This window comes from Notothenia rossii (assembly GCF_949606895.1).
Source record: "Notothenia rossii genome assembly, chromosome: 4".
NCBI classification, from domain to species: Eukaryota; Metazoa; Chordata; class Actinopteri; order Perciformes; family Nototheniidae; genus Notothenia; species Notothenia rossii.
The window spans coordinates 36197877-36222857 of NC_136902.1; the positions used below are offsets into that span (position 1 = coordinate 36197877).

Consider the following 24981-nt stretch of genomic DNA (forward strand, 5'->3'; position numbering starts at 1 on the left):
AAAGATGGGCAGTAAGAAAGCATGGTCTTTATATCTTACCTGTGTAACCCTGGTTACAGCTGCAGACAATTTGTCGGTTATGGTTGTCCTGGTAACAAGATGCAGCAAAGTGGCGTCCACTGTTGGGGCCCTCTGGACACTGGCACGGGCGACACTGACCATTGGCTGCTTTGCCCAAAATTGGGTTACCGTAGTAGCCATTGCCACACCTACAGAAATGACAAAGTAAGAGTAAAAACGTTATAGTATAAAACTAGTAAAAATGTAATTAAATTCTGTAAACTGTAACTGACAACTTTGAAACAACATAGTAAACGTACATAAAATGGTCTATAATAAAACTCATACTTTTGTTATAACATCATCAGAGAAAGAGGAACAAAACTGTTTTTTCAATCTCTTTTTTTATCCCTTTCTCCCCACGATATATTCTAACCTGATATCTTGCAGCCTCTTCTCTCTGAAGCCTCACCTGTCACACTTGTCTCCTCCGGTGTTGTCCCTGCAGTTAATGCAGGCTCCGGTCCTCTGGTCACACTGATCTGCGTGTCCGTTACACTGGCAGAGTCTGCAGTTGGGGAAGCCCCAGTGACCCGACTGGCAGCCATCACAGCGCGGACCGAACGCTCCAGGGCGGCACTGGCACTGACCCGTGAACTTCTCACAAAGACGAGTCACGGCGCCTTCCAAGCTGCAACCACAGGCTGGACCGAGGGAGAAAATAAAAAAGGATACGTCAAGTGGGGAGGGAATAAAATAAAGAAAGTGAAAAGAGGGATGGAGAATAATTTACAAATCATTTGGGTTAAGAGGCTTTAGATATGCAATTCTGTACTGAGACAGTAGAGGGCGCTAGCTGCATGGCATATAACTAATTGAAGGTCTTAACTCCTAAAAATGTATAATTCTCCGACTCAGTTTATGTCACATAAAACTGATTTACAATACACATATTGTCTGACAAAACCCAAGAAATACTTAAGACAAATAACGAAAAAGTTTTTTTTTCTCACCTATGCAGCCTGAGGGTCCAAAGCCATAAGTCCCCGGAGCACACTGATCGCAGCGTTGACCAATGACACTGGGCCTGCAGGGACATTGGCCCCCACGGACATCACACATGGCGCTGATTGACCCCTGAGGATCGCAATTACAGGCTAGAGGAGGACAGAGAGGGACAGGCATGAAGGCACTCAAAAGTAAAACATGTAGACATCCTGCATAATGAATTCTGGGGGGAAAATATTAGCACCAAAATAGGATGATGCCTGTAAGATATATGAAGAGCAGATGTGTAAATGGTCAAATAATAATAACATGTTAATAAGAAGTTAAATTCCTGGCCAATAAATACATTCCACAAGTCAGAAATGTTGTTAATACTGTTCACTTCACTGATCCCAATAATGAGGCTATGTTTTTGTTTCCTCCAAAGGGCAGCCAGAGCTCAGGGTAGAGGTCATGTAACGTAGTAGCCTGCGGCATTGTAAACATGTTGAGTGTCCGTCAAACACGGCACAGTGAGGTTTTTTTTACTCACGCAGAGCCCCGTCATTGATGATGGCCGACATGCTAGTAATGATCTTGTCGCAGGTGTCACTGATCATAGGGCGGGTCACGCTCTTCGCCCTCTCGTGGCAGCGGTAGCGCTCAAAGGTCTGCTTCCTGTTGTTTGAAGCTACATCTCCCGCAGTGAACATTTCCATGGAGGAGTGGCGTGGCATCAACGCAAGCTGGTGCAAAGAACAGGTTTATGAAAAAGAGAAGAGACAGTTAAAAAAACGATGATTTCTTTGAGTCAGAGGCTTATTTTGGAGTACATTGAAAAAATCAATTCTTCTCACAGAGTCCACAAGCAGGAGAGCGTTCGCCGCTCCGTTCAGGACACTGTTAGCATCCTGATAGCGTCTGAACTCAAAGCGGAGGGTGTAGGTCACACCTTGCTCCAGACACACAGCCCGAGGAGGGACCATGAACCTGCAGCAGACACAGTCAGCACCCAGTTAATATTCAGCAGTTGTGTATGTGGGAATGAGTGTGTGTCTTGGAGTCTCATACCTAGCTCCAGCCGGCAGAGAGACGAGGAATCTGTCATCGTCCGGGATGGTGTTTCCACAGGGGCTGCTGGTGGGAATGGGCCCCGGACGGACTATCGTTATCCGCACCTCCTCCCAGTCCCGAGGCATCTGGGTAGGATCAGTGTATATTGTTAATATGCAGTCAGAAGCATCATGAAATGTAGAAAGGGGAGAAGGACAGGCTCAAATAATGATGTCACGATGATAGGAAATGAATCCCCAATGCTTTAAATTGATTTTTAGAGTTGTTTATACATAACAGCTGCACATATTTGAAGTAAAATGGTGCTTCGAGACGTTGACCAACAAGGCTCTTTCCAAAGGTAACAACATTGGTAACATTTATTAACCTGTATTACTAAATAGTAAATTGTAAGGTAATTCAACTTTGCTAATAGATGTGATAGTAATATTAAAAGTTTGTTATGGCACACATAACATAATATATACTACATAAAGTATTGTTAACGATAACTCAATTATGTGTTAACATTTAAGATTTTTTTGCAAGACATCTATAATGTCACATGTGTACAGCAGATATTTGTAACACATAGTTAAATGTTGATAATTGGTTTATAAACTGTTTATAATCATTGTTCGGAGGGCCATTAAAGTTGAAAGGTTTGCAGTTTGATTTGAATACCTTGTTAAATGGTAACTACATAATTTGTATTACATTTAAAAGTTATTTAGATAGACTATGTTCTGAAAAGGCGCAGTGACTTTCTGGAGTTTTTTTGTCACTGTGACTTTGCCATGAAAAAGTCCAGCCAATTACCCTGAATAAAAGATACCTCTCAGCAAGAGTTAGATGAATTGATTTCACAAAAACTTAACTATTCATTGAAGACTTTTATTTTTAAAACGAGCAGCTGACTATGTAAAAGCAGAGGTGCTTAATCTCAAAACACAGACCTGTGACTCATAGCGGATCAGCAGGTCATATTCCATGGAGTAGGGGATGTCAGTGATGAAGAACTCCAGGGTGCCCCCCTCAGGGACCCGAGCGAACCCCAAGCCCGTCCATGATGCAGGCCGACCCTGCTGGTGCTCCCTGGTCTCCAGTGTACAGCCCTGACAATACACACACATATACAGATATTTGAAAATGTATATCCATATATCCATTTAAAACACAGAATCACTCCAATTCAAAGTTGGCTAATACAGAATATGGGCGGGCTCACCTGTCCCATTTTGGCCAACTCAGCCTCATACAGGAAGTGATCCAGAGCCATGAAGAAGTATCTGGACTCCACCTGCGTACACTGGCGTCCTGCCATGTGGCTGCGGCAGCGACACTGACCGCTCTCCATGGAGCAGCTACAAAGAGGACATGCGGTTTCTTATTGGTTGTGTAATTATCTTTTAATCAGAAAAGTAAAGAAGTACTGTTTCAGTTTTAAAAGTTGCCGACTTTGGCTGGTTAACAACCAGGTCGGTAGTCATGCTAGCTGCTCTCTAATGCATCACATGGTCATAGAAGGGATTTTCGACTGGTGTTAACATCAGCTAGCTAAAATGCTTTATATCCAGGTATAATTTTTGACATTTTCACTATCTTAGATCATCATTTTTCATAACTAATATTAGATTATTAAATAAAAAACACTGAATTCAGAAGAGCTGAAGCTGTTGGGAATGCCATTAGTGTTGTTGTTGAAAAAAAAATTCATCCCCTGTTTATTTGACTTGAGAACAGAGGCCTGTACGACGAAGCCAGATTTTCGCTTAGCGAGCTAACTTCAGGGAAAACTCCTACGATGCTGGTTCACTTCTTAGCGAGCTAGATCTCCACGGTAACTTATGCTGAATGACTAGCCTGGTGTGGAGCAGGTTAGGTTCCAGGATAAGAGATCAACTCAGTGAAAGCACCGCCTGCTGACCAATCAGAGCTCATTATGCGGAGTTTAAAGCGATCAAGTCATATTACAGGAGAAAATAAATACTGAAAAACTGCCGTTGCAGGAAAGACGGCCGGCAAAAATCAACTGACTGTGTGAACGTGAACATTAATAGAATATCACCTCCCATCTTCAGAGCAATCTGACTATTATAACATTAGCGTTAAGAAAGCTTACTTAAATATCTGCCACAACATAAGTAAACGTATCAAAGTAACATTACGTACAGTCCGCGGGACGTCGATGTGTCCCATTATCATTCATATCACATCATAATGTATCATATATTTCCTTATCTGAGTCAGCTTCTTGAGCCATGTCTGGCCGTGCAACACTCACAGTGTCACATACTTTATGCAGAAGTATTATTTTAAGCAACACATTAAGTTGGCGAAACACTCGAGTCAAATGTTAAAGTTAAAGTCAGATCCACTCGTGTCTTAGACGGGGCAGTGATATCATAAACCTGTTAATGTACGCATTCAAACACTTTTTCTTTTACCAGCTGTATTCACCTTGCAGGTGCAACTATGTGGCTTTTATCCTGGATAAAGTGTTTAAGTCATGGATGTTTAAAGTTTAACGTCTTCATATTTCTCTAATTATAGTTGACTTTTCAGAGGCAGAGGGAGTAAGTCCTACATGTGCAAGTCATGAGCAAGTCTCAAGTCTTGACCTACAAGTCTCAAGCAAGTCCCAAGTCACTGTGGTGAGGGTCAAGCAAGTCAAGTCAAGGCTTTGCTCAGGTCAAGCAAGTCACAAGTCAAGTCATACAAAATTCTGATGAATAACCCCAGTTTCCACATTTAAATCGGTTAAAATATTGTAGTTATGAAAAGTTGAGTTTTATTTTCAACATTAAAAACAATGAAGAGTGGGGCTCTGAAATTATAACCCTAGTTCTAAAAGGGCTCTAAAATGAAAACAGGAGTACAACAAAGACATTTTATGTAAGGTTTTAGCGATAGTATCCTGTTAGCTGTTGTGTTTTAGTGTTTTGTATATCTGTCTTTTGATGTTAATTACTCTACACTCTCTCTCCAGGTGTCGGCACTTCCTGTCCGTGTGGCACCTGCTAGAGTGATTGTTGTTCCCACCCCTGATTGTGTCCACCTGTGCCCCATTGCCTAATGTGTATATTGAGTCCTTCTCTCCCTTTGTCTGGTGTCGGTTCGTATTGTGATGTCGTTATCTCTATGCCTGTTTACCAGAGATTCATGTTACATTACCTAGTTGAACCTAGTGTTTATATGGAGAATCCTAGTAGAGCCTAGGAGTCATTATTGAAAGCTCTGGTTTTCTTAACAATAAAGAAGATTACCAAGAAAAGGAATTGAGCATCTGAGTTCTTACGAGGCCATCGTATAATTTTACATCAAAAGGTTAAGCCTTCTCCTCCTTCTAATTTGTTATTATTTGGTGCAGGCACGAAACAGACTACCAATAGAAATACATTGCTTTTTGTTCTGTGTGACACGAAAAAAAGGGGGAAATCGTGTTGGTGAACACGAATCAATAGATTACATTTGGTGACTAACACGAAATGCCGTGACTGGGTTGCACAGACAAATCATGCACCTTGGTGACCGGACATCTCCTTCATAAAACGAGTAATAGGGGGAATAATCGGGCAGTTCAAGGTGTGTGTGTGTGTGTGTGTGTGTGTGTGTGTGTGTGTGTGTGTGTGTGTGTGTGTGTGTGTGTGTGTGTGTGTGTGTGTGTGTGTGTGTGTGTGTGTGTGTGTGTGTGTGTGTGTGTGTGTGTGTGTGTAAAGGAGTGTGTGTAAAGGAGTGTGTGGTTAAAACGTAGCAGCCTGCGGTCACTCTTTAGCTGTTCCAATGGAGGTAAACACAGTGAAGGTGGTGCATGAAAGGCACTGCGCGCTGGTGCTGCTCTTCTCAGAGGCTGTTCTTCTCCTGTTTTGCCGATCCGGTACTAAGTCTGAGTTCGAAATATATCTCAAATAATGTACGCACTGCTATTTCCCCACATAAACATAACAGTGAGTCTGCAATGAAACGGTTGTCTCCTGTGTGCGCTACTTCCTACTTGGCGCAGCGGTAACTTTCTCATGTGCATGAGATACAGTTTTTTCAAGTCATTTGTCTCAAGTCAAGTCTCAAGTCATGAATACCAAGTCAAAGTCAAGTCGAGTCTTTTATCAATGTTAGTCAAACAAGTCTCAAGTCCAAAAATATACGTCTGACTCGAGTCAAGTCATATGACTTGAGTCCCCCACCTCTGAAAAGAGGCATTTGAATATTTGTTTGCTACGAACCATGATGCAGTGGCACAACACAAGTTAAAACTGGAAGTTTGATCTTGTAAAAACACTATATTCTATTTTTTTTTTTAAAGATTCTATATTTAAAAAAAAAAATGTATTTGGATTACTCGAGAGATTTTGTTAACTTAATATTGTCTCTGTTTTGTTTCAAGTGTTTGAAATGAGGATAGACTTGAGGATGTTATGTGTGAGCTCTGACTTAAGCTACAGCGTCACTCACTGGTTGTCATGGGCTCCTCCGATGTCACACTCGCAGCCCCGGCAGCCGTTCAGGTCGTGGCTCAGAGCCCAGTGTTCAGGCTACAGACAGGAGGACACAGGGAGACACAGACAGTTGGCTTGATGCATCACACTCCATGCGATTACAGAGTGAGAGGGGAACTGCAGTTTGAGTGTATCTAGCTCTCTAATCCCATAAAGCAACATTTATAGCTTCAGGGCATACTATCACTGCCCCTTTCCTTTCATTGGTATTCTGAGATTCTCTTCAAAAGGAGTTGACTGACTGGGTTTTTGAAGGTAGCAATTTCACAATTTTTCTTGAGTATGTTTTGATTGATGGATTTGTACTCATGCCTGTTTTTTTTTTTGCTGTTTGGAGAGTGAACACGATAAATTAGTAATGGCATAAACTCCACAATTAAAGGTAGGGTAGGTAAGAATGCAGAAACCAGCTAGAGTGCGCTAAAATTTGAAATCTGCCCCTTCCTTCAGACTTCCTTACAGAGCCCCTCCTCCAACACACACGAACGCACACACATGACCAATGAGGGCACGAGATAAGTTTGTGCACAGATGGAAGGCTGACAGGCAGGTAGGCCATCCAATTATTTTAGCCGAGCCGGCTCAGAGGATTGGTCGTGCTTTTTACAGCGCTACGGCTTCCAGAGATTGACATTTTTTATGTATTTATTGTCAAAGCATTTAATGTATTCATTGCTATCGGGATGTGAATTGAGCATTCCATGGAATATAACAAAAAGTTTTTCTGAAATGAATTACAATTACTTTTAAGCTTAATTGAAAATAATACTGATATATTATTTGTCTCAGTAAGATGTTTCCTTTAAATTCTGTCCAATTTTGACTTTACACTATTGCTCCTAAAATGAGGCTTCTTCACAGGGCTCATGAAAAGACAGGATCCACTTTAGGACCATGTCCAGACCCTGACCATGTTAGGCCTGCTGTAACCCACACCAACCGGACAAGCCTTGGATCCCTGGGCTAAATTTAGACGCAGGGCCCAGGCAGGAGCTCACATTCCTGCCTACACTATTCCTGGCTGAGTTGGTTCAGGACAAGGTTGAATTATTACAGGAAGCTGGTCAACAATTAACATATAGGGCTTCTGGGGAGAGAGTAGGAGGAACATTTTAGAAAGGAAGAGTGAAGAATACCAGTAGCACTACTTTATAATTGAATAGTAAAACAAATATTAGGGTAATATGGGCCTTGAAGTAAAATGTAAGGGAAAGAGATTACATTGTAATTTGATTGTGTCATGTTAAGCTACAGCAATCCTTAACCGACATGGTTCAAACTATTTTTTCTCTTTGTTTTACCCTAAAAAAATCTTTTTTTGTATCAAGACCTTGAACATATGTTTTTATTATTATTTTTGAGGGATTAAGTATTTCAAGAATTCAAGAAAATGTCAATTGTTATTTTAAAATGATTGCAACTTGTTTTGTCAAAGATAAACAGGCAAAAAAACAAATTGAACCAGGGCTTTTTATGTTGTAAGGAAAGAAAGACAGAGACAGAGAAAATGACCCACAGTAAATATTTGAAGAATTCCTATAAACCCAATGTTTCTTTTCTCACCAAACACTGGTCACAGCTGCGTCCAGTGACGAGACGCTTGCAGAAGCAGTCTCCACTGACGGGGTCACACTGGGAGCGACCTGACACTGTTCCTCGGGGGTCACAGCGGCAAGCTGGGGGCACAGGGCGGTGGGGGGGGGGATTGATGAGTTTCAATTAGTTAGTGCAGCATATTGAAAGCTGGGTTATAATGTCAAACACAGGCCGCCACCACTGTCAAGCTAAAGTTTAAATATGTGTCTATTCAACTGTCATTGTCAGATCAATTACCAGTAAGCCTACTAAGCTGTGCTATATAAATACAACCTGATTTGATTTGATTAAGCAAGGGTGCAATTTCACCTAAGAATGTGACCCCCACACCAACACAGATTATACATGTTTTGTGTAATTAATCTTTCTAAAAAGTGTCTAACTGTTAAGTCACAGGCATGGACTTTTCTTGCCCTGATCTTCGCCTGTAAGGCCACATCCAGTCTGCCCAATCCTCTTGGTGAAAGGGATATATGCAGAAATAAAGTCCCCCACCTCTTGTGCAATAAAAAAGAGAAATCATCTGGTTTTTTAAAGATAATTTTCCCAAATTGTAGCAAGTATTGAACTCCAATCAAAGATAATGCAGTGAGATTTGTGTCTCCATTTTTTGTGTTTACAACAGTGGAAATATTAGGCTGATAGATTTGTTGCATTTTTAATACAACTTAAATAACAACAAATAAAGTATCATGTCTATATGCAGAAAACTAGAAGATAGTGTGAGTGTCAGTTTGTGTGAGTGCTATCAGAGTCAGTACTCACGTTGGCAGCCCTGAGGGTTTTCAGCGCTCAGGCCGAAGTAGCCGGTCTTACACTTGTCGCAGCGCGGCCCCTCCACATTGGCCTTGCAGCGGCACTGACCTCCCACCATGCCAAGGGAGGGCTCTGTGTGGCTGTCGCACATCCCTCCATTCTGAGAACCATCCGGGTCGCAGTCACAGGCTGTGGGACACAAAGGTAAGTTATGCATGTTCTAGGTTTGTGTCATGGTGGGTTGGGGTCAATAAGCGTCTATCAGTGTAGTACATTTCAAAGTTTCACGATATCTGACTTTGTCCCAGTTCATTTCTATGTTGCAGGGTATTGCTTTACCCAAAATGTCATATTATGCGCTAGATACTCAATATGTGTAGTGTACTATTGGTTACCATCCTCTTCTGTGAATTAACTGTAGTATATATATTTGGGATGCACTGAGCAATAATTACCACCAAATGTTGTTTGTTTAAACTATACAAAAACAGTGCATAAACACACACTCACCAACACAGACTTTTGGGTCCCTGATATCTTTGAAAGCGTCTTGGTAGTAGAAGGGTTTGCACATCTCACAGTTGCGTCCCATGGTGTTGTGCTGACAGTCGTCACACACTCCTCCGCTCACATTTCCTGTGGCCTGATACATCGCCATGTCGAAGTGGCACGTGCTGGAGTGGCCGTTACAGTTACACTCTAGAAATAAAGAAAGATTTCAAACTAATGAGTCAATGTCAACATATTATTCAGGGCTCGACATTAAGGACTGCCCGATGGCCCGGGGCCATCTAGTATTTAGCTCGGGCCATGAAGCCTCACCTGCTGGTTGCCCGAATCGGGCAATCTATTATACCAGTATCATGCAGCTCGCGGATCCAGTAATGAGTGACCCGACAGTAAAACTAAACATATCTATAACTAGTTTAGGTAGTTTGAGAGGTAATTAAAATAGCTACGTGTGATATTCTAACCTGAAGTGTGTGTTTTGTCCGCTCACCGCTGCATGTGATCATGCAGAGCTGCGTGTCGACTCGTCAGCAGCAGCTGATCTCTCTCTCCCGTCAGATTAGACTTCACTCGCGTTTATGTCCATATCGATCAGATCCAGCTAGTTTTAGCTAATGATATGACTACCTGCTTATTAAAAGACACCGTGACCTAAACAATAAGTGTCGCTATGCAACTGGGTGAGGCCACAAAGTATAGCGCAGCATTATGCATTTGTTTACATGCCCACCGGAACCCCGAGGCATTAGCAACAGATCAACGCACAATCAACCCATACAGCACATCTCTTTCTCCACATTAAGTGTTACACATTAGAATTGACTACTCTTGTCTTTCACATACTCTTCTTGACTGTTACATAAGTGGCGCAACTGAAGCGGTATTGCGCTAAAGGGAAATTATTTTGACCGGACATTTTGACCAAAGAGATTTAGATTTGCTTGCTAACGGGAACTCTGACGTCGCCATTGTGTGTGCTTCGCGGATGCACTCGGCTGCTCGGTCAGCTTCTGGATGAGGAGGCATTCCTTCGACCAACTTACAGTAGATAAAATTACAAACATTTTTAAGAGGGGCCATAATAACGTAAATAATGTTTGTTTTGGCAGTTATAACTGAATTTAATGTTTTCTACTTTTTTACATCTGGGAAGGCATTTGCCTTCAACAGATGGAAAGTGTCTTGACCAACAACTTAAGTATTTATTATAGCTATGCAGGCATGCAAGCGAGCAAACACAAACAATTGAAATTGTAATATTGTGGTGGTTCATCTTATAATTCAGTCTAGAGAATGCACCAGACAGCATCTAAGACCTGCAAAAATCTAAATGTTCTAGGGGGAGGCCCCCCAAACCCTTCGTGCGTCATTTCGTCCACGCGCATTTTTCCGGGCTCAGGGCGCCCCCTCAGTTGTATTATTTGCCCCCTCACTTTGAGAATCATTCATCCATTAAAAAGTACAATAAATGTCACAATTATTAAATAACTTTAAATAAATTTTTTCCACAATACACGTTACTATGTTTAGATCAGATATGTGGGCAGGCAGTCAAGCAACATGTAAAAAAGCCTCAACCCCAAGTGAGCTAGTCTTAATGTTAGCGTGTGTGCTTAGCTGTAAACACAGTCGGATGGGTGACCAAAACGTCCCCGTTTCCGGGCAGAGTCCCCGTTTTCGGTGGCTGGTACCCGGTTGAAACTACCGAAAATGTTCCCGTTTTTGAAAGTGCGTTAAAAAAAAAATAGAGCAAGGTGAAATCAAATGTTACATGTCAGTAAAAACAGAGTAACAGTGTTGTGCCTGTTTGTAGCGTTAGCGTATTTCTTCTTCTTCTTCTACTACTACTACTTCTTCTTCTACTACTACTACTACTACTACTACTTCTTCTTCTTCTTCTTCTTCTTCTTTTGTCTCGCTTCCACTTGGAGCATATATCGCCACCTACTGTTGATTTATTAAATGTTCGTATTAAATCCTTGTCCTCAGACCAGTGTTTTTGAGGAACTTGAAGATCAGCTTGTTTGCTTAATTTCTTGATTTACTTTCGTATATTGACTTGAAATCCATGTTGTTTGACATCAACAAAAAATAAGACAAACAACTACAGATAGCACCACACGTGATGGTTACTTGTTATTATTTAGGGCTGTATGGATCAGGTGTTTGCCAAAGCGAGCCCTTTTACTAGAATAATAATATGTTATATATTATATCAACCATATTGGTACAACATCTCGTGACGGATTTTGGAACATTGATTTGATTTTTCTCATGGCAGTTAGACTCTAGAGACAAACCAGGGGACTTTATTTTTATTTTTAATCTGTGTCTGTCCATTTGGTGTAGTATTTGATCCAATCTTACATTTGGTTTATATATTAGTCACTTTCTTATGAAATGCCAGGTTTTAGGGCTTGATTTGAACATTCAATCCTGAAAATAAAAAATCAACCAGATTAATGTTTATTTAATCCTGACTTAACTAGAGGTAAGTAAATCTGTATAGGAAGACGAGTTAAGGGATAGAGGAGAAAAGGTTATGGTATAATTACAGAGCCTGTCCATTTATAAATTGAGGAAATCAATGTTAGTCTGTTAAACAAAGTTCGGCCATCTAATAATGTACTATCTAATATTAAAGATCAGAGGAAAAGAACAGAACGACAGAGCTAAATCCAGAATAACAAATAAAGAAGCAAAGAGATTGTAGAGCAGTGAGAAGGAAAAAAGCTTGGTGTGTCAATTCATTACATTGCCAGTATTTTTCGTTGTTGTGAAAAAAAAATCGCCCCCTCGGATTTTTTAACAGCCCCCTCAGTCATTTCATCCTGGAGCCGGGCCTGGCTCAGGGCCATCTGTAAATTAGCTTAGATGGCCCACAGGGCCATCTCCCAAAATCCTTAATGTCATGCACTGTTATTATTGTTTTGTTTTTATTATCCATCAATAATAGATCAGAATCAAATAGATTACATTTTAAATATTTAAATATATTTAATATATATTTTTTAAATATAATAACAAAATATTGAAAAATGTAAATCCCAGTTTTTCCAATTCAAAATAATGTCTTAAACGTTTTGTTTTGTCAGTAAAAAACCGGAAGGTTTTACTTTAATCCTTTAAAGGATATAAAAACAGAAAAAGTAGGAAAATCTGCATATTTAAGAGATTAAAAACAGCATTATGTGACATTTTCTATGAACAAATACTTTAGCAATGACTGAGTTCTCAAATACGTTGGCAATTATATTTCTGTCAAACAAATAAGAATGGCTAACTCTAGTAATATTAGCCTGATCTTTTTTGTCATCAATGCTTAATGGCTATGTGTTGTTGGTGCACTATTTGTCCCCTTCCTCCTCTGTACTCACTCTTGCAGGCGTTGGTGTTGCGTCCCTCGGCTGGTCTCCAGGGCAGGTCATTGCAGAAATCATCACACTCTTCACAGTTCAAACCCCTAGTGTTATGGTTGCACACACACCTGCCGTGAACCTTAAAGGAAAAAGTGTGTGGGGGGGGGAAGTCATCTACATGAGATGATGAATCAAACGCTTGAAACTAGAGTTAAATTACACATTAATTATAAGTCTGAATGTAAATGAGGCCTCACCATTCCTTCTATATCGGCCCTGATGCCGTCGATGCGGGCACACTCGGAGGCGTGGCCGTAGCAGAAGCAGTTTCCACGTACCACAAGCTCGTACATGGCATAGTAATACTTTTCTTTGATTTCAGCTCTGGGGTCTAGCAAGTTGTCTCCCAGTGTGTGAAGCTTGGTGAAGTTTACTCTCAAGTTAGTGATCTTTAGCTGGCCTGTTGGGGAGAGGACAGGAAGAGAATAAGAGAGGGGGAGGAGCAGAAGGCAGGAACATGTATTTGATTCATGTGGACACTTAGTTTAGTTAGGCTGTGATATGTTGGATGGTGTGGTATAAGCTGGTTAAGTATAGGATGAAGCAGATCAAAAACGAGTTAACAATACAAACACACACACATTTGCGCTTTTTACAAAGGCCTTTTTCAGCAGCAATAGGAAGTGAAGGCCAGTGGAGCATGACAGAACTTAGTGTGTGGCAGAGCATTATGGGATTTTTTGAGGATTAGAGATCCAGAGAACTTTGAGGCACCTTAAGATAACATTGTATTGGGAAAAAACAAGAGCAGTTTAAAGACGGATGTACATCTGATTAGTAAACCGTAGATCAATGGAGCAAAGACAGTGGATATTGCAAACCTGAAGCATCACGCCAATGTGAACACATTAAAAAGCATGATAGGAAATGTAACAATAGGTGTTGATCAACAGAAAAATATCTGTAATGAGTAAATCATTTGCCATTCACAGGCAGCATTGCAATAGTTCAGACTGTTGAATTAAAATGCAACGGGTCATAACGGATATTACCATTTAAATTAACTTAGCAGGATGATTAGAGTGGCGGTCATTTTTGTGTGCACCTTTGCCATTGCGAGGAACTGGCCATTTCTCAATCGCGAGGATGCTTGCTTGGTAGCACATGTCTTCCGAGTCACTTGCTTCAGAATTTAGGCAAGAGTCCTTCCTGGCATTCGGAAAACGAAGAGTGGAACAGGCTAGCAAGTGTGCAGGTGTGCGTCATATGAGAGGCCCCGCCTTACATTTTCCGCCACAGATTTGGGGAAATTGGTCCCTGTGCGCAAAGCATTGTGGGGATTTTTAAGGACGCAAAGTCTACCCATGTGCAGCCTCGAAATTACCCCCAAACCAAGGACGCGGCCTCTGTGGAATTCCAAGTATGCTGGAGATTGGAACAGTCCTTCGGCGGCACTCGATGGCGTAGCATCCTTGAAATATTGACTTGGAAGCCAGTTTCCTCGAGATTGAGAAACGGCCACAGTAACCATAGTAGCTAATGTTATGGCTGTATGTGTTCCCTGTTGCTTTTCCCCTGTAGTTCCTTTGCCAAGGTGTGCTGAGTAGCTGCAACAAGGTGCACATCGAGAGCTAGGTCTTAAGGCTCCAGTGCCAGCAGTAAAAGGGGGAGGCCTCTGGCGGGAATGGATATTGGTACACTTTGTTTGATTATAATAAATCTTATGGATTTGATTATTTGAAAGGTGTCTTCTGTGTTCTGTTTAGGTAAGTGGTGGAATTCTGTTAGGGACATTTTAAGGGTGGGACGTAACACTAGCTACTTCATCTTCTCATACAACGTTACTGTTCAGCAACAGGTCAATCTGACATGAATTCAGTATTTTACCTATAAACTTCCATCTTCACACAAACCAAAATGCTTAGGTTTAAGCAAGACAACTTTGTGGTAAAGATCATGGTTTGCTCTGCAGTGTTTTTGGACCCATAACAACCTCATTCTGATTTTAGACTTCATCTGTCTTTATACTTCCTGGTTGAAGATTACGGATTGTGGATTTTAATTAAACCATTTTGTAGAATATATTATATTGGTATTTAGTAAAAGTGATGAAAGTGAAGATGTTCATATTCTATTTCTTTGGTTTAAAGATAAGCTCTGAGAGTTTTTGCTGCTTGAGTTTTTACAGAGCTCTGTCAAAAGCAGAACTTTATCTACAGAATCTTACTATATAACTCTTTTCTATAAATAGTTAATTATTGGAAGTATGTGTGTTTTTTGTGTCTCCATAAATCCAAGCCAAGTTTCTTTGTTTGACTGACAATATCCAATTGTCATTTGGGACTTCAAGTAGATTTCTGGGGAAGGGGGACAATCCCAAAGATGACGGACAATAATGGAATGTGGCTTTGAAATGGTTCTAACAACATCCTGCCACTTTATCCTCTAAAAATGTAAGGAGTTCTTCCTAGGTAGACAGATAACTCCTCTCCAGAGAGACTTGTCCTTCCACCCTGTCAATCTGCCGGTACATCATCCGCTGCTACAGTCCGGCTGTTCACCAGGAAACAACACACACACACACACACACACACACACACACACACACACACACACACACACACACACACACACACACACACACACACACACACACACACACACACACACACACACACACACACACACACACACACACACACACACACACACACACACACACACACACACACACACACACACACACTTCCCTTCTTTGTCATCGGTACTGTTCTGCTTCCCAAGGGCCTACTTTCCCAAGCCAGCAGCAGAGGAAAAAAGCTTTAGCCACTAACAGTGACTAGCAGTGACTCTAACTTACTGGAGGTCAAATATTAATGAAAAAAAGGGGAAATTTTGTAGGATAAAAAAACAAAATGCTTACATTTGTAAATGAAGCAAATAATGATGTGGTATATCTTTTTTTTTTTCTTTGTGTATTGTGCCTTAATAATAGATAGATTTGAGGGGATGACATGCACAAATATTATGCATAATTAACATGATCATTATAATTCTAAGATGATTTATGAACATTTCTAATTCAGCATCAGAGCAGCTTCACCCTGCGTTTAGTCTTCATACAAACACAAATAACCTTTAACATAACATTTCCTTATTATTTACTGTGTTGCCTGCACATTTAAATCCTGCTGGAGTTGAAGCAGCAATTTTATTTCATGGAAGGCTTTGTTTTTTTACATTCTGTTACATTACCCTGCTGACATTATCTGCAGTAACAGAATCCTTCTTTGACAGAGCTAATCCCTCCAGCTCCACTGCACTAAGACACTGTCTGTTTCCATCGGCCAATAGCAGAACCCATGGATGTACAGACAACTATCACTGGATTACTTACTGGTATTCATTTAAAATACCAAGTTTAGGAAATTAGGAGGACATTGTTTGGAATATATTGGTAAGTTATTGTAGAAGGAATGTGGCAAACGACTTCTTCACAGTTTGAATCAGTCAGACAGAGGATGATTCATCGGACTTTAACTGAGCCTCCGGAAAACACTTCCTCTGCGGCCCTACTGACCCCGAAAGCAACGCAGGTCTTGGTCCAGGCTTTCTAATCTCCCGACTTCACTGCAACTCCTGGCTGTTCTACCTTTAAGGACACTCGACCTCCGAGCTTATTCAGAATGCAGCAACTCCACCTAAGTTCTCCCACATTACACCATTCCTCCTCTCCCTTCCCTTGCTGCCCAAATCGGATTCAAGACCCTGGCACTGTCCTACCATGCTGTGAAGGGATCCTTTCCTACATCCATGACATGGTCAAACCATACACTCAAGAACTGGTACTTTGCTCTGCACAAGCCAATCTGATCACTACTCCCTCACTGTAAGTTGGGCCCAGGTACCCCTCAACTAAAACCAACCCGGTATCACGGCAAGATGTGAACATGTGACGATTTACCATGCTGGGAGACGTGAAGATGTCACGATTTCGTCCCTTCAAACGTGACAGTTACACGGTATTGTTAACCCATGTTAACCAGTGGAGAAATAACCGGAAATGCCAAGCAAATGCTACCCCGACGGTCGGTTGTTATTGTCAATATTAATATAATAATAATTTATTTTGTAATAGTCACACTCGATTACGCCGATTTTCTTGTTGCCCCAGCTGGTCGACACCTCTTTTAGCAGAAACAAAGGCTAAATTAATGTATTAAATCGATGTTAATCCATGTGTGTGGATGTGGAATTAATGGACGTGACGTTGTGCGATTGCGTTGCCAGGCAACAGCTTCGGTTCATGTTAATTTACAAACTCTTCAACTACAACCGTAGTTATATTTAAAAACATGTGAGAAGACCTCACAAAATACTTTAATGTAAATTCAAATGTAAATGTGAAGGAATGTGTGTATAACAAAATACATCCGTCATAAACGAAACCGGAAACAGACGTAGGCAAGATCCTCAGCTCGATGATTGGATGGTTTAGCCGCAATGCATGCTGGGATTTGGTGTTTATGTGATGTGAAATCTGAAAACGTTTTTTAAAAATAATACTTTATTCCGAGTGTGCTTGATTTTCTCTTTGAAAGTCATCACATAACGGCATTCTAATACACAGTTCGGCTGCATTAAATATTACATATCTGCCATAATTCTCTATTTATAGAGCCCTGCTGAGAAGACTTCTAGACAAACAGGAGAACTGCCGCCAAAACTGAAAACGTGACGTGTATCATAAATATATAATCAATTAAACAACATCTTACATTTCTTTTCACACAATACGTCTCATTGCAGTATCAACACTAATTCGGCTGACTTTTATATTTGATCCAATTGGTAGATAGGCTGTATTTACACCATAACGGTGCAGAGCTGATAGAAAGGGACACCTGGTGGTTAAATCACGTTATTGAATTGTATTATTTTATTATTAGATATTAATAGGATCCCTATAAAGTATATTCATTACTCGTTATTCTCTACTAATAGTTAATTAAAGACTGTATATAATGACTATTTTGCACATCCAAATCAAGATTTCAAGATTTTCTAAGCTAAGGTTTATTGACATATTATATTATACACAACTACGGTGTACTAATGCAATGAATGAAAAACTTGGGTCGCAGGTTCCTCAACAGTGCATTACAAGACATCTATCAATATGTGTGTATACCTCCACCATTAAACTGCCATTCTGCACATTTATTATAGGCCTACTATACATACATCTTATAAGAGTATAATACATATGTATAATATCAGTTAAAATAAGTGCTTAAACATAGTTAACATTGCAGGAAAGCAATATATTAGACGTTAAGTACTTTGTCAGGCTTAATATTTATCTGTAGATACAAATGTCACAGTGTGTGCTGTGTGCTCTGCATGTGTGACCATTAAAGAGGGTTTCATCCCTCCATATTCTTCTTCTATTCCCCCAAAGCTTTTTTCTTATTAAAAAAGAAGACCTTAACCTAAAGTATTCTTTAATGCCTAAATTAAGCTTTATTAGTTTTTCTGTTTTGCACATCCTCCTATTAATATCTAATAATAAAATAATACAATTCAATAACGGGCTTTAACCACCAGGTGTCCCTTTCTATCAGCTCTGCACCGTTATGGTGTATATACAGCCTATCTACCAATTGGATCAAATATAAAAGTCAGCCGAATTAGTGTTGATAATGCAATGAGACGTATTGTGTGAAAAGAAATGTAAGATGCTGTTTAATTGCTTATATATTTATGATCCACGTCACGTTTTCAGTTTTGGCGGCAGTTGTTCCTGTTTGTCTAGAAGTCTTCTCAGCAGGGCTCTATAAATAGAGAACTACGGCAGATATGTAATATTTAATGCAGCCGAACCGTGTATTACAATGCCGTTATATGATGACTTTCAAAGAAAAAAGCAAGCACACTCGGAATAAAGTATTATTTTATTTTTAAAAAACGTTTTCAGATTTCACACCACATAAACACCAACTCCCAGCATGCATTGCGGCTAAACCATCCAATCATCGAGCTGAGGATCTTGCCTACGTCTGTTTCCAGTTCCGTTTATGACCGATGTATTTTGTTATACACACATTCCTTCACATTTACATTTTAATTTCCATTAAAGTATTTTGTGAGGCCTTCTAACATATTTTTAAATATAACTACGGTTGTAGTTGAAGAGTTTGTAAATTAACATGAACAGAAGCTGTTGCCTGGCAACGCAATCGCACAACGTCACGTTGTCATGTCTCGCAAATTATGTTAGTTAGTTTTTGTCTTGGTCTAGTGATTTCCCCCTTTTTTTTTGAATAGTAACCTTCCCTCTCGTTTCAGATACTCTGACCTCCCTTCCTTGTGTGTCTCCCACTCCTGTGATTGTCGACCCCGCCCCTGATTGTTTCCACCTGTTCTCCATTACCTGGTGTATTTATTGTCCTCGTCTCCCTTTGTCCTGTGCCAGTTCGTTTCGTTCCTTGTGACTACCACCAGCATTAGCAATCCAGGATTAACCCCAAGCAGAGCTTTGAGCCACGTCTTGTTTAAGTATTTTTTGTTGTACATGCTCCTAGTGTTTTTCCTCTTTAAGAGTGATTTTGTTTTTGTACCACTATCGTTGAGCTTTGGTTTGAATAAAACCTTTTTTTTGTTAAATTCTGTGAGTTGTGCATTTGAGTTCATACCCGTTTAATCAGTCGTAACAGTACGAACTGGCCTAAACATGAACCCAGCCGACTCTGAACAGCTGAGAGCAGCGCTTCGCTCTCAGGGAGGCCGCCTCGCTCAACAGGAGGATCAGTTAACGGCCATCCAGCAGGGAGTATCACACGTCACAGACAGCCAGAGGGAGTTCGAGTCATCTGTTACAAACCAGATTAACCACCTGGCGGAGCAGATCCACCACCTGCACGCTCACCTCAAGACTGAGCCCTCACACCCACCTCCGGCCGGACCCGAAGCGAATGCGGACCCGGCGCCCGCTTCCCACACCGTGTCAATCCGCCTGGCTCCGCCTGAGAAGTTTTCCGGGGAATCCCATAACTGCCGTCCATTCCTGGTGAATTGCAGCTTACATTATAGCCAACTACCGACAGCCTTTCCCACGGAGAGATCCAAGGTGGCTTTTATGATTTCCCATCTCACCGGACGAGCGGCGGCGTGGGCTACGGCTGAATGGTCACGTGACTCGCCGATATGCGAGTCTTTGGGACAGTTTACGGACTCCCTGACGAACATTTTTGACCACACGTCCCCAGGCAGGGAAGCAGCTCGGGCTCTTTACAAGTTAAGTCAAGGAAGACGCAGTGTGTCAGACTACGCAGTGGAATTTCGCACCATTGCGGCCGATAGTGGCTGGAATTCTTCTGCTTTGTTCGATGCCTTTATTAATGGGCTTTCTGACCCTATTAAGGATCAGCTGGCACCCTTGGATCTGCCAGTGGAACTAGACTCTGTCATTGCCATGTCCATAAGGATTGATAACAGACTTGCTGAGAGGAAACGGGAGAAGGACAGGGCTGCACTACCCTATTTCCACCCTAGAGGGCACTCCTACTCTTCTCACTCTCAGGAGACTGCCATGCCACGTTCCTCTTTCCTTCCATCCCAGAGATCAGCGTCCCCCAACAAGGCCGAGGAGCCAATGCAGCTGGGACGTGCCAAGCTGTCCACGGAGGAGCGGCGGCGCCGCCTGCTGGAGGGAAGATGTTTTTACTGCGGTCAACAAGGTCATCTTCTCTCTGGATGCCCGGTAAAAGACGGGGCTCACCAGTGAAAGGGAGGGCACTGGTGAGCCGTCTTTCCAAGGCAGACTTTCCTCCCCGCAAGTTGACCAACATAAAGGTAATCTGCCATGAAAGAAGTAACTCTCAAAAAGTGTTAATTGACTCTGGGGCTGACGAAAGCCTGATGGATTGGGGATTAGCTCATGAACTGAGACTTAATACTGAACTTTTGTCGTCCCCTTTGAAAGCCAGTGCTCTGGATGGCAAACTTCTATTTCATGTCACACACAAGACCGAACCCGTCACTATCATGATTGATGATCATTGTGAACTCATGTCGTTTCACCTGTTTAATTCTGCTCAACATCCTCTCATCCTAGGTTTTCCCTGGCTAACCAAGCATAACCCCTATGTTGATTGGCGGTCACGTAAAATTAAGGGGTGGGGGCAGGAGTGTTCACAGGATTGTTTTAAGTGTGTGGGAAACATGGCAGTAGGAGGGGTTTCTGGGGAATGTAGTACCGATCGGGTTACTAATACTCAACATAGCCTGGACCGCAAGAATCAAACCCCAGATTTAACTTCTGTTCCCCCCTGTTACGATGACCTGGCCAAGGTATTTTGTAAAGTGAGCGCCACCTCCCTTCCTCCTCATAGGCCGTATGATTGTGCCATCAATCTGTTACCTGGGGCTCCAATTCCGAAGGGTAGGTTATACTCCATCTCGGGTCCGGAGAAGGAGGCTATGAAGGAGTACATTGACACCTCTCTTCGTGCAGGTCTGATCCGCCCGTCTTCCTCCCCGGCTGGGGCGGGTTTTTTCTTTGTGGGAAAAAAGGACGGGTCCCTTAGGCCATGCATTGATTATTCTCCTTTAAATGACATTACGGTAAAGAACAGGTATCCTCTCCCCCTCATGGCTACTGCTTTTGAACAACTTCAAGACTCTAACATTTTTACCAAGTTAGACTTGCGTAATGCCTACCATCTGGTGAGAATTCGTGAGGGGGATGAGTGGAAGACTGGTTTTAACACACCCACAGGGCACTATGAGTATCTCGTCATGCCATTTGGTCTCACCAATGCTCCAGGAGTTTTTCAAGCACTCATTAACGATGTTTTAAGGGAGTTTTTAAACCGTTTTGTGTTTGTATATCTTGACGATATTTTAATATACTCACCTGACAAAGACTCTCATGTTCACCATGTACGTCAGGTCCTCCAAAAACTCCTGGAGAACAAACTGTATGTGAAGGCAGAGAAATGTGAGTTTCATGCTAAGACTGTATCCTTCCTAGGCTTTATCATAGCTCCTGGTCTGATCCAGATGGACCCGGCCAAAATCAGTGCGGTGGCTAAGTGGCCTACGCCAGACAACCGCAAGGGGGTGCAACGTTTTCTAGGCTTTGCTAACTTTTACAGGCGCTTCATCAGAAGTTTCAGCGCCATTGCTTCTCCCCTTCATGTTCTCACGTCCCCTCAGGTGCCTTTTGTATGGTCTCCTCAGGCCGAGGAGGCTTTCCGCCGTCTCAAGGAGAGGTTCACCTCAGCCCCCATCCTCATCATCCCCGACCCAACTCGTCATTTCGTTGTAGAGGTTGACGCCTCAAATGAAGGGGTGGGGGCTGTCCTGTCGCAGCGGTCCAAGGAAGACAACAAACTTCATCCCTGTGCCTTTCTCTCCAAGAAACTCTCCTCTGCAGAGCGGAACTACGACGTGGGGAACCGTGAGTTGTTGGCGGTAAAGATTGCTCTGGAGGAATGGAGACATTGGTTGGAGGGGGCTCAGCTCCCTTTTATAGTGTGGACCGACCACAAGAATCTCGAGTACATTAGGAAGGCTAAAAGACTAAATTCTCGCCAATCAAGATGGTCTCTGTTTTTTAACCGTTTTAACTTCACTCTGTCTTACAGGCCGGGGTCCCAGAACGCCAAGCCGGATGCCCTGTCCCGTTTGTTTGACCCCGAGCCGGTTGCCAAGAAGCCTGAATCCATCCTGCCACTGAACCGTGTGGTAGGGGCGGTCACTTGGCAAATAGAATCTGTGGTGAAGCAAGCTAACGGTGAGAGCCCAGCACCTAGTGGTTGTCCGCCAAACCGTCTGTTTGTGCCTGTTACTGTACGTCCACAGGTCGTCCATTGGGCTCACTCATCGCTGCTCACCTGCCATCCTGGCGTCAAGAGGACCATATTCTTTATCAAGCAACGTTTTTGGTGGAGATCCATGGAGCGTGAGGTCCGGGAGTATGTGGAGGCCTGTCCTGTCTGCGCCCGCAACAAGACATCCTCCAGGGCACAGATGGGGCTGCTCCAGCCGCTTCCGGTTCCCAGCCGGCCCTGGTCTGAGATTTCCGTGGATTTCGTCACTGGGCTCCCAATGTCAGAAGGTAACACCACCGTACTCACGGTGGTAGACCGTTTTTCTAAGATGGTTCATTATATTGCCTTACCCAAGCTGCCATCTGCCAAAGAGACGGCAGAGATCATGATGACTCATGTGTTCCGTATCCATCGTTTCCCCAAAGATATTGTCTCAGACCGGGGTCCGCAGTTCATCTCACGCTTCTGGAGGGAGTTCTGCAACCTCATCGGGGCGTCGGTGAGCCTGTCATCCGGGTACCATCCGGAGTCCAATGGCCAGACCGAACGCCTTAATCGGGAATTAGAAACTGGGCTCCGCTGCCTCAGCTTCCAGAACCCTTCCTCCTGGAGCAGGCATCTCACATGGGTAGAGTACGCCCACAACACGCTCCCCACGGCCCCTACTGGGTTGACTCCCTTCCAGGCTGCCTATGGGTATCAACCTCCTACCTTCCCGGACCTCGAGAAGGAAGTCACAGTCCCGTCCGCCCATGCCCTGGTTCGGCGTTGTCACCGGATCTGGTCCGCCACCCGCAGGGCTCTTCTAAGGAGTGGGGAACGCATGAAGGTGGCGGCAGATCGGAAGCGTCGGCCAGCTCCGGAGTACAGGCCCGGCCAGAGGGTCTGGCTCTCTACCAGGGACCTTCCCCTTCATGTGGTGTCAAGAAAATTGGCACCTAGGTTCGTAGGCCCATTCCCAGTGGCCAAAGTAATTAACCCTGTCTCTGTTCGCCTTCGTCTCCCCAGGTCTCTGAGGGTTCATCCCACCTTCCATGTGGGACGACTGAAGCCGGTAAAGGAAAGCCCCATGGTTCCCGCGGCCAAACCCCCTCCACCCCCCCGAATGCTTGACGGCGGCCTGGTCTATACGGTCAAGCGCCTGTTGGCGGTCCGGAACAGAGGCAAAGGGAGACAGTTCCTGGTTGACTGGGAGGGTTATGGACCAGAGGAACGCTCCTGGATCCCATCAAGATTTGTTGAGGATCAAACTCTCATGAATGACTTTTTTCGCCAGCACCCTCAGGTTCCTGGGCCGTCAGGAGTCGTCCCTAGAGGGGGGAGTACTGTCATGTCTCGCAAATTATGTTAGTTAGTTTTTGTCTTGGTCTAGTGATTTTCCCCTTTATTTTTGAATAGTAACCTTCCCTCTCGTTTCAGATACTCTGACCTCCCTTCCTTGTGTGTCTCCCACTCCTGTGATTGTCGACCCCGCCCCTGATTGTTTCCACCTGTTCTCCATTACCTGGTGTATTTATTGTCCTCGTCTCCCTTTGTCCTGTGCCAGTTCGTTTCGTTCCTTGTGACTACCACCAGCATTAGCAATCCAGGATTAACCCCAAGCAGAGCTTTGAGCCACGTCTTGTTTAAGTATTTTTGTTGTTCATGCTCCTAGTGTTTTTCCTCTTTAAGAGTGATTTTGTTTTTGTACCACTATCGTTGAGCTTTGGTTTGAATAAAACCTTTTTTTTGTTAAATTCTGTGAGTTGTGCATTTGAGTTCATACCCGTTTAATCAGTCGTAACACACGTCCGTTAATTCCACATCAACACGCATGGATTAACATTGATTTAATACATTAATTTTCCCTTTGACGTATCACAGAAGTGACCTATTTTCGTTTGACGTATCACAGAAGTGGGTTGAGTAACTAAACGAAGTAACTAACAAAAGTACATATCTTAAGTCTACCCATAATCATTTACTGAACATAACCAAGTTACTTTGATTCTTAAACATAATCGAATTGCTGCATAAAAATTATCCAGTTTTTAGGTTGTATAAAAATAACTAGGTCATTTTGTCTGATTTTGTGTTGTTTGGATTCAATTTACAACTCTAACCAATTGTTTAAACTGTGGCTATAATGCAGTAATAAAAAATGATTTCCGACGATAAATAATTGAGTGTGCTATTAAGTTGTAAAGGAGCGTAATTTTTTCAGACACAGGGTCGAGAGAGGGGAAGGTTAGCCTGAAACTCAGTGCAAAAACCTCCACCTCTCACTGTAGTGATGAGCAAACAAAGAAAGAATGCACCCATTAGGGTTGACTTTGGCATCATTAACAGTAAATATGGATTGCTCAGTGGTGAGGGGGTCAAGGGTCTTCATGTGGGCCGGTTGCAGTG

The 24981-nt window shown here is 42.6% G+C and overlaps 1 protein-coding gene across 2 annotated transcripts in view; it reads right to left on the reverse strand.

The window, feature by feature from the left end:
• The window catches only part of lamb2 (laminin, beta 2 (laminin S)), a 103059-nt gene that overhangs the window by 20763 nt on the left and 57315 nt on the right, over window positions 1-24981 (reverse strand). For both annotated transcript variants that reach the window (XM_079678964.1, XM_079678963.1), the window contains exons 8-21: window positions 13015-13217; window positions 12776-12896; window positions 9399-9587; window positions 8898-9077; window positions 8100-8212; window positions 6493-6572; window positions 3269-3404; window positions 2997-3155; window positions 2059-2186; window positions 1845-1977; window positions 1541-1733; window positions 1014-1157; window positions 473-704; window positions 40-209 (exon numbers count right to left, since the gene is read on the reverse strand). In XM_079678964.1, the coding sequence (XP_079535090.1) occupies window positions 40-209; window positions 473-704; window positions 1014-1157; window positions 1541-1733; window positions 1845-1977; window positions 2059-2186; window positions 2997-3155; window positions 3269-3404; window positions 6493-6572; window positions 8100-8212; window positions 8898-9077; window positions 9399-9587; window positions 12776-12896; window positions 13015-13217 (2181 nt within the window). The remainder of the gene's footprint in view (window positions 1-39; window positions 210-472; window positions 705-1013; window positions 1158-1540; window positions 1734-1844; window positions 1978-2058; window positions 2187-2996; window positions 3156-3268; window positions 3405-6492; window positions 6573-8099; window positions 8213-8897; window positions 9078-9398; window positions 9588-12775; window positions 12897-13014; window positions 13218-24981) is intronic.